At 40.2% G+C, this 16,174-nt stretch overlaps 1 protein-coding gene across 4 annotated transcripts in view; it reads right to left on the bottom strand.

Moving 5' to 3' along the window:
• Positions 1-1,375: 1,375 nt before the first annotated feature.
• The window catches only part of dtnba (dystrobrevin, beta a), a 36,148-nt gene continuing 21,349 nt past the window's right edge, over positions 1,376-16,174 (bottom strand). For 2 of the 4 annotated variants that reach the window (XM_018685105.2, XM_018685106.2), the window contains exons 11-22: positions 15,446-15,517; positions 14,516-14,593; positions 12,685-12,769; positions 11,805-11,884; positions 11,167-11,280; positions 8,365-8,461; positions 8,084-8,104; positions 7,737-7,890; positions 6,173-6,262; positions 5,869-5,916; positions 3,403-3,435; positions 1,376-2,513 (exon numbers count right to left, since the gene is read on the bottom strand). In XM_018685105.2, coding sequence (XP_018540621.1) covers positions 3,428-3,435; positions 5,869-5,916; positions 6,173-6,262; positions 7,737-7,890; positions 8,084-8,104; positions 8,365-8,461; positions 11,167-11,280; positions 11,805-11,884; positions 12,685-12,769; positions 14,516-14,593; positions 15,446-15,517 — 847 coding nt within the window. In that variant the 3' untranslated portion in view covers positions 1,376-2,513; positions 3,403-3,427. The remainder of the gene's footprint in view (positions 2,514-3,402; positions 3,436-5,868; positions 5,917-6,172; positions 6,263-7,736; positions 7,891-8,083; positions 8,105-8,364; positions 8,462-11,166; positions 11,281-11,804; positions 11,885-12,684; positions 12,770-14,515; positions 14,594-15,445; positions 15,518-16,174) is intronic. The other 2 variants (XM_018685109.2, XM_018685111.2) reach the window with 2 other exon arrangements.

The raw sequence follows: 16,174 nt of genomic DNA on the forward strand, positions 1-16,174 counted from the left end.
GGGTAGGGTAGGGTGCTGGGTTGTAGATCGACATCCACAGAGAACAATCAAACGCTTTTTACAGGAGGCCTGAAAGGCAGCAAAGTAGAGAAGTGAGAGATGTTAATTTTGTGCAGGGCATTGTTTAGAAAACAAAAATCACATTCAGTTATTTCTTTTGCATAGATTAAGTTAGGTGATGGGCAGATGAAGCGCTCTCAAGGCTTGAATGGAAGAAAAAATGCAGCTGGTTGGATTAAAAAACGCAATCTAAGACTTCAAGAAAGAGTCAAAGATGCAAGAGAAAAGAAAACTACAACTCGCATGGAGCACTGCGTCAAAGAAATGTCCAATCACAGAGATTACGGTTCTGTTTAATTCTGATTTCAGTTTAAGATTCTGGTCTGTTTTGGGTAAAAGCAACTAATTCTGATTAAAGACTTGAGCACTGAGACTTATTAGTCAGTTGTTGATTGGTTTTACTACAATTCTGACTTGATTTCATTTTATTTTAACCTTCAAATGAATTACACTGACATGCTTGAGTCACAATTATTACTAAAAGACAATTTGTGGAACAGGATCTTGTTCCCACGCGTTAAGAAAGTCATGGCCACGCTGTTTTTTTGCCCTTCAAATGTCACCAGAGAAACACTGCAGGTTTTTCCAAAATAATATTAAAATATTTACATTTGATTGTACTGACTTAACAGTGTAATATGATTAAATTAACCAGGAAACTCCCCGTGAGAACTTTCCGTTTCTGCTCAGTTTTTTTTCCTTTGTTTTTAAATGTCATGTTTTCACACCACAAACAAAATGCTTTTCATCTCCACTGTATCACAGCGGAGGCAGAAATATTAAGACACATACATCGTTAACCTCTGACGAATAAACCCCAAAATTATCTGGATGGTTTGGTACCACCAGAGCAGCTGTTCCTAATCTCACGCTTTAAAAATGAAGTGTTTGTGATTCTAAATCACAGCCTTCACTGGAACTGAGTATTGTGGCATCTCCTTGATCTGCTGTGGTTTGGATTGTGCCTCGTTGGCTTTTGTTTAAAACGCCATACAAAGAAATAAACTCATTAAAATGTAATTGATTGTATTGATTAGATTGTTTTTCTGTCTCTCTGTTTCTTTCCTTACTCTACTCATTAAGGCATTTTCCTTAAGGAATTGTTTTGGCATCAGAGTTAAGATTGTTTATTTCTGAGCTGCTCTCGTTGTTAGAAAATAATTTTATGTTTATAATGTTCACATACTTTCTTGAGATGCATGTTCTTCTGTCAAAGTGTAATAAATAATGACTTGTGAGCTTTCCAACTAAATATTACATTTAAAACATTTTTTTTAAATCCTGAAGATGTGAACTTATCCAATATTTTAGAAGAAAATGAAAAAAAAATCAACATAATTTCCTTTTTTTTTTCTTAATTACTTCAATTATCTCATGAGTTATTGTGCTGCACCAGAGGTAAAGTGTCATTTTGTGTGAACTGACCCTTTAAATTGAATTTATGAAGGCCATTTCTCCACTCACTTCCCTACTCTTCTTGCCACATTGACCCTGTTGAAGCGCACACACACACACACACACACACACACACACACACACAGAGTAATCAGATATCTCCTCTACTGTAGTCCCCTCTGCAGTACTGGGAATCCACAGAGGAGAGGCCTGGACAACCTGAGCTGCTATCATACCAGCACCCATGGCACTAATCTCATCCAGGTTTTCAGACACCTGGACCAGGACCAAGACTTCAACTCGCCACTCTGCATCACCTCGGCCAGATAAGGAGGGCGGAGGGTGGTGGGGGCCTGGCCGGACTCGATGCAGGAGGAAACGTCCCATTAAAGCTTATCGTCTCAGCAGGGCCTGACTAACACTCGCGTGCACAGAAACACTCAAAACCGATTGAATAAATGGCAAAAAAAAAATCTAAATCAAAGCAATAAATACTAAGCACACAGTGCCCGAAACTTTAAACTCACTCCTCGTCTTTTTTTTACTTTCTTTGTATTTTCCTCACATATGGTTACATCCTGAAACTTTCCTACTTCTCTTTTCTTTTTCTAAATCCTTCACAAATTTCCTAAACACAAAAACCTTCCCGTCTCTTCCTCGCGGCGTCTCTCACACTTACTCGACCCTCTGGCAAACTCTAAAAACAGCAGAGCGCGCACACACATGCTACAGTACAGATCAGTAGGTTTCAGATTCCTCGTTGATTAGCTACGCACGATCAAATCAAAAACGAAAGTAAAACCACAGTGACAAGACACACACACACACACACACACACACACACACATGTAGAATCACAGCTATACATCAGTAGGGACCCCCGTGAAGAAGGGTAAGGGGTGGGGGGTGGGGGTGGGGGGTCATTTGGTGTCCAGCATCGTGATTGGTTGATTGACGGTGGAGCTCTAATCCCCCATTGGCTAACGATGAATATAAGAAGATACACTTGAATCCCTGCGGGGTCGGTCTTCTTTGGCCGTGATGAAACCTCACTCTGCCTGAGGAGAGAGTCACAGATCAATAATCAGGTGATTAATCAATTAAAATGTTACATTTACTTTTATATTCTGTCACATGGGATTAAAGGAGTAGTTCAACATTTCAAGGAACATGTTTATTCACTTTCCTGTCGAGAGTTAGATGAGAAGACTGATATGAATATGTCTGTGCTCTAAATATGATGCTGGGATATGATGTTTTAATTAGTGAGAGTTAGAGGTGCTGATAGCTAGCTGTTTCCCCCTGTTTCCAGTCTTTATGCTAAGCTAAGCTAACTGGCTGTTGGTTATAGCTTGATATTAACTGCACAGACTCGAAGAGTGGCATCGATCTTCTTATCCAACTCTCAACAAGACAATGAAAAAGACTATGAAGTTTGTTGCAAAATAACTGATTATGACACAAAAATAAGATCAAGCTTTTATTTCAAATATTACTTTCATCAAGTAATTTCATGATTTCTGGAAACTCATCTAACTCCTGGCACAACTGTGTCTGATTTATGCTGCAACATTTAGTTTCTCCCTGAACATGAACTCAAATTAAACACCACAAAGTGTTTTTAACGTTGACCAGGAGGAACCAGAAACAGGCCGTTTGGAGGCCTGTGCAAACACGCTCGTACACATAAACAAGTCGCTGCTTTGAGTCATCAAATCGTTCACATAAAACATGATCACAGCCTTTTTCTTCTTGAGCACAAATGTCTCTAAGAGTCTGTATTTTCTAACATTTGTGTACATTTACTGAGACATTTATGATTAAATAATGAAAAGTTGAGCAGCAAAAAGTAACTAAAATAAACATCTTTTTAGTTCTACTGCACAATAAACTGTTTATTATCATTATAATGAAATTAAAAAAAGGGAAATAAATGAGATAACTTACTGCTCTTGTTTCTCCTCCAAACATTTTAACCTGCTAAAGAGAGAAATAAAGTTTTGTTAGCAGCTAGCAGAAGACAGTCTGAAGCTGAAACAAGTGCTGCAGGTCTCTGCCAGAAACTGTAATAAGAACCAGACCAGTTTCTTTGCATAGAAACATAAAACAAGACTGTACTTGGCAGGTGCTGCACAAATTGACTAACTCCAGAGAAACTCTATAGCAGACAGTGTAACACAGTATTATTTCTTCAGATTTTTAAGACTTAACTGCGTTGGACATGCAGGCTGAACCTTGGACTCCTGTCTGTCTGTCTGTCTGGCTGGCTGTTCGGTGGGTTAGTACTGCAGGTGAGTATTCTAATCAGTATTTAGTCTGAGCCCAGCAGGAGGGGCAGACCAGGAAGTAGTTTCACCACCTCGTCCCTGCAGGCGGTCCTCTCGTAAAAGAGGAGGGGCTCCATAAAACACGGCTAATGAGACGGCATGTTAACGAAGCTTGCTGCGGTAACGAACGACGGGAGCACCTGGAGAACGAGCGGAGTCGTACAAGGAGGGAGCACGAGGTCGAGGAGAGAGACACGCAGGACAAGGCAGAGCGTTTACAGTGTCAGGATGTTAGCCAGGAAGAAAAGAAAAAGAAGATCCACTTCTATTATCTCCAAAAACAAAAAAAAGAAGAAGAAGGGGTGATAAACTAAAGTATGTTAATATATAAAGATGAAATATGAGCTAGCTGATGTGGTATTAACTTTTTTATTAACAAAATCACAGTGCGAAAACAAGATGGCGGCAATCTTTGTCAACATGTTCTACAGCCGAGATCAAGATAAACGTATAAAACGAACAAAACCTGATCAGATTTTATGGCTGAAACGTGTTTTTTATGCTCAGTAACATTTGTTGCTTGATATGGAAACAGGACATCACCATTCAGATTTGATTTTTCAGCTTTCTGGAAGCCAATTCATCATTTCAGTGAGAGACAAAAAGAGTGAGAGCTGCTGTTTGGAGAAGTGTTGCATTGTTTGCAATGTTGTTTACAGTAAAATAAATATAGAAAATAAATATTTTCTCTTAAATCTTCAATGAAACCTGCTTCACTCTGCGTTAAGCAGGAATTTCACGTCTTTTAACACCAACATTCACTCAAGTGCTGTACTTTACAGTACTACTGTAGTACTTGTACTCTAACTTATGGTGCTTTATACCTCTTCTATATTCCAAAAGGAAATACTGTGACAACTACAGAAAACACACGATCATCTTATAAAACATGATACATCATTATAGATTAACCTCAGCCATGCAGCTGATTGGACCTGAAAGATTTAGATTTTTGTTTAAATCTAGTTGATAAGATGATAAGCTGTGTGCATAAAATATTATCTTATGTCCCCAAGATTTTAAAAATGCAAAAAAAAAAAAGAACCTTCAGGACCTAAGAAGCCCTGTAATTTAACATTCTGCAAAATTGAGCACTTTACTTGATACTTCAAGTGCATTTTACAAAACGTATATACTTTTAAACAGGTAGAATTTAAATGCAGGGCTTTTACTCATAACAGAGTATTTTTATGTTCTAAATATAAAAAAGAATCAGAGAGTGAGAGAAGTTCAATCATGTCCTCGAGAGCTGAGAGACAGGATCAACTCAGCTGATGCGAGCATGGCCGGGGTGAGCTTCTTTGGGAACCCTGGGGGCAAAAACGTACTCTTGGGCCCCGACTCACGAAAGTTGGCAGATTCAGTTTCAAACTAATTTGCGCTTAATTGAATTATGTAGATCCGAATGGTATGGAGTAAGAGCAGAGGCCTCTGGGCAGTTGGTGATCCAGCCTCAGATGAGCCGACGCTTGTTAAGTGAAAACATTTGGCAGACTCTTTGCTGTCATGAGATCCATGAGATGAGATGAGATGTCAGATTTTCCATGAATAACAGTTGCGCGTGAACCACGCAAAACGGATCAAAAATTTAACTTAGTCATGAAGTAGAATCACCGCCTCAGCCAACCAGTCAAGATGCAGGAAACAGTCACAATCTCCCCTTTTGTTCCTGAGTTACCATGTTTTCTGAGTACTGATCTTGACCTCTGACCTTTAACCTTTCACAAGAGTGGAAAAACAGATATGAAGAACAATCCTCTAAAAGGAAGCACTGAGCAAACAGTGAACTCTGAGGTTTTTTCTATTAATTTTTCACCTTTTCTTCGCATGTTTTTTTAATGCTATTCATTAAGTTTGGTGTTGGTTTCGCATGATGAAGGTCAAATTTGAAGAGACTAACTATTAGCATCTGGCTATAGACGTGTTAATTCAGCCGTTTGGAAATCAATCTCAGTTCAACAGTTAAACTTTATAATGTTCATTAGTGTCTCTGCTTTATTTTAGGGAGCGAGTTGGAGTTAGTAAAGAAAGGATATTAACTCAGTGAGAAAAGGTAATGAGACCCTGCTGGAGGAGATTAATGTACCTCTGTCCTTCCCGTTCAGCAATCTTTCCTCTTCCTCCCGACCATCATCTAGTCAGAAAGGAGGGTAAAGGTCAACCCAAATGTCATTATACACGGAAAAGTGTTATTTGGTTTTAAAAATAAAACCTGAAAAATAAACTTTTTTTTTTCCTTTTTGACCATTTTCACACCCAAAACTGAGCAACAGGAAGCAAGACACTTCTCTCATCATCTGTAAATATTAGATTGTTTGGAAGCTACAAAGATGCTCAAGGATCATCTGTAGGACGCTAAAGGAGTGTGTGTGAGTGTGTGTTTTCTGTACCAGAGTGGAGCTCTTTGACCAGCGAGGATACGGTGTTGGTGATGGAGTCAGCCGCCACCAGAAGGTCGTTCCTCAGGTTCCTTCTCGGGCCTGAAGTGAAGAGATGTGACAAAATGAAAACACTGATTATTATCCAGTACAAAGTTTACATTTACACTAATTAGACTTTGTCAAAGTGTTAAAGTGTGTCTTACTGTGTGGCATCAGTTACAACAGAATCATAACAAACCTCAATAACCAAAGAAATTCAAACGAACACACACGTTGTACAGCTTAAAACTGCGTCCATGCTTTTATTTTGAAATCTGATTTGACTTAATATTTCACACCAGTGCTGTGATAACAAGGAGAGTGTCTCATTAAAGAAAATATTTTATTGTGACGGAGTGTTTTCTTGACAAATGGTCCTCTCCTTGAACTGTTCTCTCTCGTCGAGTGGTTTGGATTAAAGTCTGAAGGTTAATAAGTGGAACTAATCTGAAACACTGCCCTGGCTGGAAACTACTGTGTGTTTGTGTTTGTAGCCGAGCAGAGATTCAATAAATATGTGTGGTAAACACAGCTGGGATTACGAAACAACGAGATGATCACACAGATGAGCATTAAAATTACCAATACTTGTTTAGTGCGAGTTACAGATACAGTCTAATACAACAGTCCTGCAATAAATCCAGCTTCACGTAGGTTATAATTAGGGATGTAACCCTGGTAGCAAACGATAGGTCTTCTGGGTAAAACTGTAGTTTTGTTGTCTGTTTGGTACAGAACTACAGAGACCATGATCCTTTGCACTCCACTCGCTCCCTCTTCAAATCTACAGCGATGCCGGTGTTGGAGGCGAAGGAGAGAGACACAGCCTTTGAAACTGTGGATGCTCCAGTGTCTTTTAGATCTGACGTGAGGAAACATTTCAGTTTACTGACTGTTTTTTGATCTTTAAAATTAATGGCTTGCTCGTTTTTCAATAAACAGAAATGTTTTCAGTCTTCAGTTGCTTTTTTTCCTAAAAATATTGCAATAAATATCGTATAATGGACTTGTTACTGAGGTATTATCGTATCATGAGGTTTTGAGATTTTACATCCCTAGTTATAATGTTAAGTTTTTGTTGAAATTGTTTTAAAGAGATGGAGATTTGACTCCATGCACTTTGGAGGATGTAGCTTGTGATGCATTTTTTTCTAATTCACATTACGTCCAAAACAACATCCCAAACTTGTGTGTAAACCCTCTTTGGTCAGGGCTAAACCCTCGCAGAAATACATCTCCTGTGTCGCAAAGTGGTGAGAAATTATAATTGTGCCTGAGAATCAGTTGCACAAAATGTTTTACTCATTGTATTTTGTCTCCTTGAGCTCTAACCAAACCACAGAGTCAACATGGCTGAACACCACCCAGTTTCCACTGAAGGACACGCACCACTACACATCCAGTTTTTCAGCTTGTAAAACTAAAATGAAGACTTTCCTGAAAACACAACATCAGCTTGTTTGAGGCGGTGAAAACAGGAATATATGTACACATACATACAACTGTGGAAGTTTGCTTTAAATCCCATCGTTACCTTGAGCGAAGGCCTCTTGTACGTCACCGCCCACCCCTGCCAGGGAGTCCTGAGGAGGGTACATGTGAGCCTGTGGAGACACGGCACCGACTGAGCGGGCGGTTGACGGACTCGGTCGAGAAGGAGAGGCGTGAGAAGAGCCAGCTGCCTGCGCCTAAAGAGACGGATTTAAGAGGGTGGTTACACATCGTCGGCGTTGTTTATGACCGACAGAAACGACGGCTGACATCTTCAAAATATCAGTTCGTATAAATCAGTGTTCTCGTTGCTTGAAAAGTTTAGGGAGTTCAAGGGTTAAATCCCATATTTCCACCACTGTGAGTCCAACATAAGGGGGGTAAACTTACTGCCTGTCGTTGCTCCTCATCCTACAGGGCCACAACATGGGCAGTTGGAAACAAACAGGGAGGAAAAGGATGAAGAAGAAAAGGTCAGACACAGTCAGAGCAAGAAGCAGAGGTCAAATTATTAAAGGAGGAAGTGGCAGAGAAGGGAAAGCGAGGTTTGTTTTGCTACAGCTAGAACAGGAAAAAAAAGAAAGAGAGGCAGGGGAAAAAAAGGGAAACTTTGCCCTCTAGTGTGTGAGGATACACCATGCTAGAAACAACAGTGTGTGTTTGTGTGTCACCTTGAGCAGCTTCATCAGTCCCTCCAGCTGCACCATCAGCTCCCTCCTGCTCTCCTGCAGGGACGACATCCTCTGCTCCAGCTCATCTTTCCTCTGTCTGCAACACAGACACACACAGACACCGGCTTCACCCTCCATTGCTGTCACATTTCAGAGCGTCAGGAGGCAGGAATAAAATAAACCCAAGTGCAAAGACTCGCTGAGGGTGGAAGCTGCAGTCAGACGAATATAACGCTCAGTCAAAATGTATAAAAAGACAAGAACTTCCACCTCTCACACCATGAATCTTCAGAGCCAGTTTGATACAGAATAATTAACACTTGGCCGCTTGTACAGTGCACATTTCCACCTTTATATTTCAGCTGCTACCATGTCTGACTGAAAACTGGGAACCCGCCAAAACTCCCTTCTCTCTCCTACACTTACACAGACACTTGTCGAGTCACCTGCTTTGTGAAATAAGAGACTGATGTTGAACTGAAGTAGGATCATCCTCGAACAAAGAAATTGAACAGGCAGACAGAAACCTCTAGAGCGAGAGGGGGGAAAAAATGAAATCGCAAAGCGCTGGAGATTAAACGACAAGTGAACGTTAGGTTAGAAATCCTTGATACTTTCTGGAGTGAGCGTTTGTTTCTGGGCCGGATGGTTGGAGAAAGGTGGAGATGAGAATTAAAACTCTGCAGCCACAGATTGCAAAACCTTGAAAACCTTGTGATCTTGAGAATGCAATCAGGACTTGTTGCTTTTAAAGTATTTAAAGAATAAAGACTAGATCCAAACAGCATCCAAATGATAAAGTCTTATTTACAACAAGCTGGCAGCAGAAACAAGATTTAAGAGTCAGAGTATGTGACTAACATCATACCAGAGTAACAAACATACAGAGGTGTTTACAATCTTTTTCCGCCTCAAACAGTATGTGGTCTGGATGGGACTTAAAAGCAGGAGCAACAACTCCTCTGTTTCCTGCCTGGCTCTCCTTCAGATGGGAGGATAAATTAGTGCATAAACAACTACAACAAGAGGCTGAGTCATACGGTAAATCCAGATTTGAGCCATTATGAGCCCAAAGTAAAGAAAAGCTTCGACAGAGAGTTCATTTTTATCTGCGTTATCTGCTTTTTACAGGTTTTCTTCAGTCAAGATGTGTTCTGCACCTGTACTGAAAAAAACCTCCATAAAGAAGATTTAACATGAGGATGGGATGGAAGGAAGTGATGAGCTTTACACCATCGGACCAACTCCAGAGATCCAGACGACTGATACCGACTTTATGGTCGTTTCACGGTAAAAAAAAATTAGCATGCACCTAAAAAATTACCATTAAAAGCCAAATCCAAATGTCCAGACTTCACTGTAGTTTACAGGCATTTTCTCAGGAAGTCCATGAGTGCTGAGGGCTGTTCAAATCCACAATTCATAAAGTCCACAACGGGGACTCAAGTAGACTTCAAAAGAGTCTGCTTGGTGTACAAATTTAACCATAATCCATACTGATAATGATGTTTATTTTTGCAGACGCTTGCTTTTTCATTTTTGTAAGTCTTAACATAATAAGGATTTATATGAAGTGGCTGAATAATTTCAATATTTTAAAAAAGGGCAACAGCTGTTTTTTGTCCATCCATGATAAGAGTTAAGGGTTTAATGTTGAAGGGAACATTTGACTTCTCATTCTCATTCAATAGCATCAAGAACCATTCAGAAAAATACTCTGAATCAAGCTACAGTTTCAGGAATTTCAATTTTATCTCAAAGCAAACACACAAGATCTTTGCGTCCTGTCTGCAGGATGAACATCTGGACTCAAACAGAGAGTAGTTATCTTGAATTACAGAAATTAGTTAATGTGTTTTGTGTGGATTTAATTTAGCCCCAAGTCAAATAATATCAGAGCTTCCAGAGAGACTGAAGACAGTGAGGCCAAAACTTTACATCACAGTGTAATTTAAACACAATAAAATAATTTTACTGAAGAAACTACAAAGTGCATGTTGTGATTTGCACAAATTAAAGCCACTGTGTGTAGAATTTAAAAGTTTGCAAGTCTGGCGCCCCCAAGTGGAAGTTTCCAAAAAGACACTGAGACACCAAATAACAGAGTCCCATAAAAAAAGATATAGTGGCTTTAAAAGTGTTCTGTGCAGACCTGTACAGAGGTTTTCACATCAGGAACCTGGGCCTGGATCTGAGTGCACGTCGTCTTCTTGTTTATCAGCGGACTGAATACCGCCACCTACTGTATCGGAGTGTCATGTGCAATATGAGGCATTTGTACTTAATAAAAAAATGCCCTAAAACACCAGTATCCCTACATCACTGTTATAATAATGGCTTAAACATGCTATAAACAAATGAGAGCACAGTGGATTAGCTGCTCTATATTAAGACCATATAAACATCGTCATGTCCAGCTCCTCCTCCCCCTTCATGGAGTTCTGATTTTACCACAAAGCATAAACATGTTGGAGGTGATTTTTACATTAGCTTTTCACAAAAATGCACCATCTGTCACTGCCATCTGCCATAAAGCACTCTCCCTCTGTGCTGCAAAGCAACGCAGCAGATTTCCCGCCAAACCCGACGCTGTGCTGCACGATGCAGTAAAAAAAAACAAAAAAAAACTACAGCGCATGGGGCTGAAAAAGCTCTGAGCCTTTTGAAGGTGGAGTTTGGGCGTTGTTTCTGTCGGCGTGACTCACGAGGTTCAAGTTAAAACAAATAATCGTTAAAAGTTAAAAGTCAGCGTGCGGCAAGTTTCGTCTGTGACTCCCGGTCCTCGGTGGAGTCTGTGTTTACCTGAGCAGGCGAAGCTCAGCCAGCAGAGTCGGGTTGGTGCTGGCTTTCTCCGGGCTGGGCTGGCAGGCTGCGTCATGCTCGGTGCGGAGACGTTTGATCTCTGCCAAGATCTCTCTGGGAAATGAAAAACATACCGGTCAGCTAAGGCTGGGAGAGCATTACACGACTGAACAGACTGTGGAGAGGACGGGGCAGAAACACAGACAGTTCTTCAGGCTTTGGCAAGTTGGATTTAGACAATATAAATCTGACAAACTGAAGACATTCAGCACATAGAAAAGCACAGAAATACACGAGGCTTTTATTGTGAAAGGACAGATTTAAGCACAGAGAAGGAAAACTTAATGTGCTTAAAAGTATGAATAATAATCTGTATGAACTGGGCTTTCACTTCACACTTTCAAAATGTTTTCTTCAAGAATAGTTTGGAAATGTTGAATAATTTCAACTTCTGTCTAAATAAAAAAAACCTGGAATAAATCACATGTTGGAACCGATGTCACGGCCCGACAGGGACACCGGTGCAGTTAACACCTCGGTCACAAACACGACAGCAAAGTGACGAGCCGAACTAAAAAAAAAAAGAGGGGGGAATCTAATTAAAACTAGCAAGTCATCGTCTGCTCACACATCCCTACCTGTTCTTGCACTCCAGCTGAGCAATGAGCTCCCTCTTCTGTTTGTTCACATCAAAGTTGATGCTCCGGTTTGGTATCACCTGAAACACAAACACAACACCAAGTTAGCTGACGCTCTGTGGTTCATCATTTATCATTTAATGAGCTGAAGAAGTTAAGAAAAGCTGATTTATGTGTCAGAGTTCTGTGCACATAAAACACACGAGGACCTGGAGCTGCACGATTCTGGAAAAACTGAGATTACGAGTCTCTCTCTCACAACTTTTTCAATATGTTCATTGCACTCATTTGTCAGATACACTGGAAAACAGAGAAGAAAATATAATAATGCCTGATAGAGGACAAATATCAGATGATATATCAACAACAAAAACACAACGCTCCTGTTTTTAACTTGACTGTAACGGCCTCATGAGCCTGGCACTGAACACGGAAACAATCAACTTCAGTCTCTTATCTTTGAACAAATATTTTTCTGTGTTTTTGTGCATAAGATGATGACGATGGTTGGTATACTCATTCAGTTGTTAACTAATTTTACTTCACGTCATCTTGTCTGAAACCAAAAAACTTCCACACCACAGACTGTGAATCTTTTTTCGGTACGAGCTCAGTAGAGGTCGTTAGATTCTGGATTTATCTTGCAGTTTTTATTTGTCCTAACACGTCTTTTCACTCAGTCTCTCTGGGCTTATTTCTGTTTCTGCTGCTGTATCACATGGTGTAACGACACACTGTCATTTGCTGAAGACGAAGGTGGGAACGTTTGTTTTGATGCAGCAGAATCGCACAGAGCTCCGAATCAAGATTTTATCATACTGCAAATTTTTATTAATTAATTAATTGTGTTGGGAAAAAAACAGATGTGTTATTGACTCACTCCTGCACCGTCAGTCTCTGCCAGTCGGGAGGTGTAGCGGGCGATCAGTTTATGCTCCTCGTCTTGTCTGCTGGGACTGTCCACGCTGCAGAGACACAAACAGAGAAAATGTTTATTTAAAAATATGCAAATTTATCATATTACTGAGTAAAACATTATTCTCCGAGGCTTCTCCCTGATCTACTGTGGCTTAGATTGTACCTCATTTTGGACAAAAACCAAATGTAAATGTAATCAAAAAGATTCTTTAAACAAGATTAAGTTAAGTTAGTTACGCTTTGTTTATTCAGAAAACCTCATTGAGATCAAGATGCTCTTTTGAGAAAAAGACAGTTAACTAACCAAAAACAACCATCACACACAGACACACTAATTAAAGCAGACAAATATCATTAGAAATATAAGCTGATAAAGCTTCAGAGGGATGAATGGCTCTAACTTCAAGCTGGTTCATTCCAGTAGTGAGAGTTACTGGAAACTGGTCTTTCTCTCGTCTGATCTGGTGTCATGGTTTTCAGCTTTGAACTCGGCTACAGATGTTAAATCTCTCAGCAGCTCAGACAGTGATGTCTCACAGATGAAGACAAAGACCTGCTGATGCCTTTTAGACACAAGCGACGACCTTCAAGTCTTTTCATATAACTCACAGTGTCACTGTGTTATGGTTTTCAAAAGGAGAAACAAGCTCTGTTTCGGTATAAGAATCCAATCCAGTGCATTCTTTTCAATCTGCTCTCAACTTGTCAAATGTCCCTTGTGAGCCACCGTAGCTGCCCAGTGGAAGCTGGATGCTGTTACTGGGGAAACTGTTTTCCAGCACCTTCTGGTTTCAGATCAAAAAAAACAATCATCACATCACATGTTCACAGCCTGCGGCAGCAAAACATGTCACGACTCAGAGAGGGCCGACCTCACACCAACACAGAGCAAAAAAAAGGTAAAATATATCTTCCACCTTCAAAAACTACCCTGAAATCAGATCACTCGGATTAAAACATCCCCTCTAGAAGGAGGTGAGATGTTATTTATTACAATGATTATAAAAGAATATATGTCAGTCATCAGTCACTACTGTAGCTCAGTGATTATCCACCACTTGTACAACATAGAAACCTCAACTAATTCACTAAACTCAACTAAAAACAGCAGCTGTGATTTGATTTAAAAGTAAACTCACATATTTTAATGAGAAAAATAAACAACCAAATAGTAAAACAGCTACAAGTACTGAATGTTAGCTTAAATTAATGGATAAATGCAGGAACAATACCCTGTTATACATTAATTAATAGTTAATATGTTAAATAACATTTAGTTTATAATGGAACATGATGGGTGCGGGTGCTTGAGTTCAAAGGAGCTAATTGTCAGTTTTTAGATGAATTAAACCTAGACCTAAGGGAACAGAAATGTTTCTTAGTTTAGGGATGAGTGAACTGACAAATAGAAACAGTGCTGGAAAACTTCTGTGAAGACAAGTGAAAGCTGGGAACAGCATCGATGTTAAAGTGGACTAACTGCATCTGTCACACATGACTGGTTATTGAGGGTAAACGTTGCCTAAAACAGCAGCTTTTTAAACCTCTGGATAAACTGGGATAAAGGAGACGACACAACCTCCAAACAAACATCTGTGAGAGCTCCGTTTATCACTTTTGCTTTTCTAGATTTCGGCGTTTATTCAATCACCACTCGTCGTTATAATTAAGATTTCTGTTGAGGTCTAACTGGGCACCTTGCTCTCCTCTTCACACCCTCTCTGATTCCCTTATGTAACCACCACCCCTCCACCTGTCCACCCCCCGCGGTGTCCCCGCTCCCCTCTCCTCACCGCGGGCTGCTCTGGAGGCGATTCACATACGCGGCGATCAGAGCGTGTTCCTCGTTCATGCGCTGAGCCGCTGCCAAACTGGATAACAGAAAAACAGACGGGAAACAAACCGTCAGGCACAAAACACAGCGATTATGATCCCATTTCACCAATTTGCAGGAATCACAACAGCTTCATTTCACACTGACGGCCATGCTTCCTTCATGGATATGTGTGATTGTCAAGACAACATCTGCTCTGAATAAATATACTGCAAATTCACATTTTTCTGACTTTAATATACCACATATCTACTACATCTTGACATATTTAATTTATTTTAATACAATAAAATGTCATTTCATACAAACAGTACATACTGTATTCCTGTTTTATGTCTCAGCACATTGTATTCCTGCTATTTTGCTCGTTCTGCATAAAAATAGAAGAATAAGTTTGGTGTTTTTTAGGTTTGGTTTGGTTTACTGACATGGATGGATGAATTAATTTAAGATCCGCATACAAATTTTGCATAAAGCCAGAGCTCTGAATCAATATTTCAAGCCCATTTTTTACTAAAGTCACCGGCAAAAACATTTTAAAATGAACCTTACCACCTAGAAAAACTATCTCTGGCTTTTATAAATGAAATTTGAGGCTTTTAAATACATTTAAAGGTTTTTTTTGACTGAAGTCAGTGCTTATTAAGACTTCGAAACACCTGCAGATACCGCGTACTTGGAGCTGCATGAGACACTCAAATTTTGTTTTCATCAAATCTAATCAAGAAGATGAAACTGACAGTTTGTGTAGAGTTATTGTAGAGGAAACAGTTAAGTTACAAGGAGCAAAGGAATGAAGGATGCTATTAAAAAACCCCATTTATGTTGACTCAAGCAAGACATTACCCACAGCCTTGAACAGAAAACAGCTCTTTATGTCGGTCTTTACCTCTTGGAGGACTCGGGTGCCGGCGAGGAAAGCAACATGGCCTCGCTGGTGTTCCCGAGAGGTCGAGAGGGGCTGCACAAACACAAACACAAAAACAAAAACAAACACAAACACAATGTATCAGACACCATATTATCAGCAGTGCAAACAGAGAGCGAGCACGACAGTGGTAAATCATTGAAACACAAAGGCCTTCCTATCAAAAAAAAAAAACCACACATTCTTAACACACACACTCAATAACTCACACACTCTCATGTGCTTCTGAGTGCATTCATGCAACAGTGAATTGTACTGGTCTGAGCAAACACAGACGGGCCAAAGATCAGCAGAGGGAGAGAAAGAGAGAAAGAGAAAGAGAGCAGAAAGAACAAACTCAGAGGAGTTAAAGTCCGACAGAGGAATAAATCAGACGCAGCGTTGTTGTTGTTAAACATACTCACATCTGTGGAAGTGCAGTCTCTGTGTTGCTGGCTTCAGTGTAAGTCTAGTCAGTGCTTGCAGGTCTGTAATGACCCAGCCTGCCAGTGTTTGGAAAATCAAACAGTGTGGATCCACCACAAGGGCGGAGCGATCCACAGTGGCTGGCTGAAGGGGTGGGACTTCTACTTTCATTCATGTTATCTGAACTTTCTGTGTACAGCCTGAAAACTTTCACTGTGTTTGGTTGTGACGTTAAAGCTGCAACCCCTGCGCCTGACTGAGCGCTAACCGTGCAGCGAGTGTGTT

Source organism: Lates calcarifer, linkage group LG7_1 (assembly GCF_001640805.2).
Source record: "Lates calcarifer isolate ASB-BC8 linkage group LG7_1, TLL_Latcal_v3, whole genome shotgun sequence".
Classification (NCBI taxonomy): Eukaryota; Metazoa; Chordata; class Actinopteri; family Centropomidae; genus Lates; species Lates calcarifer.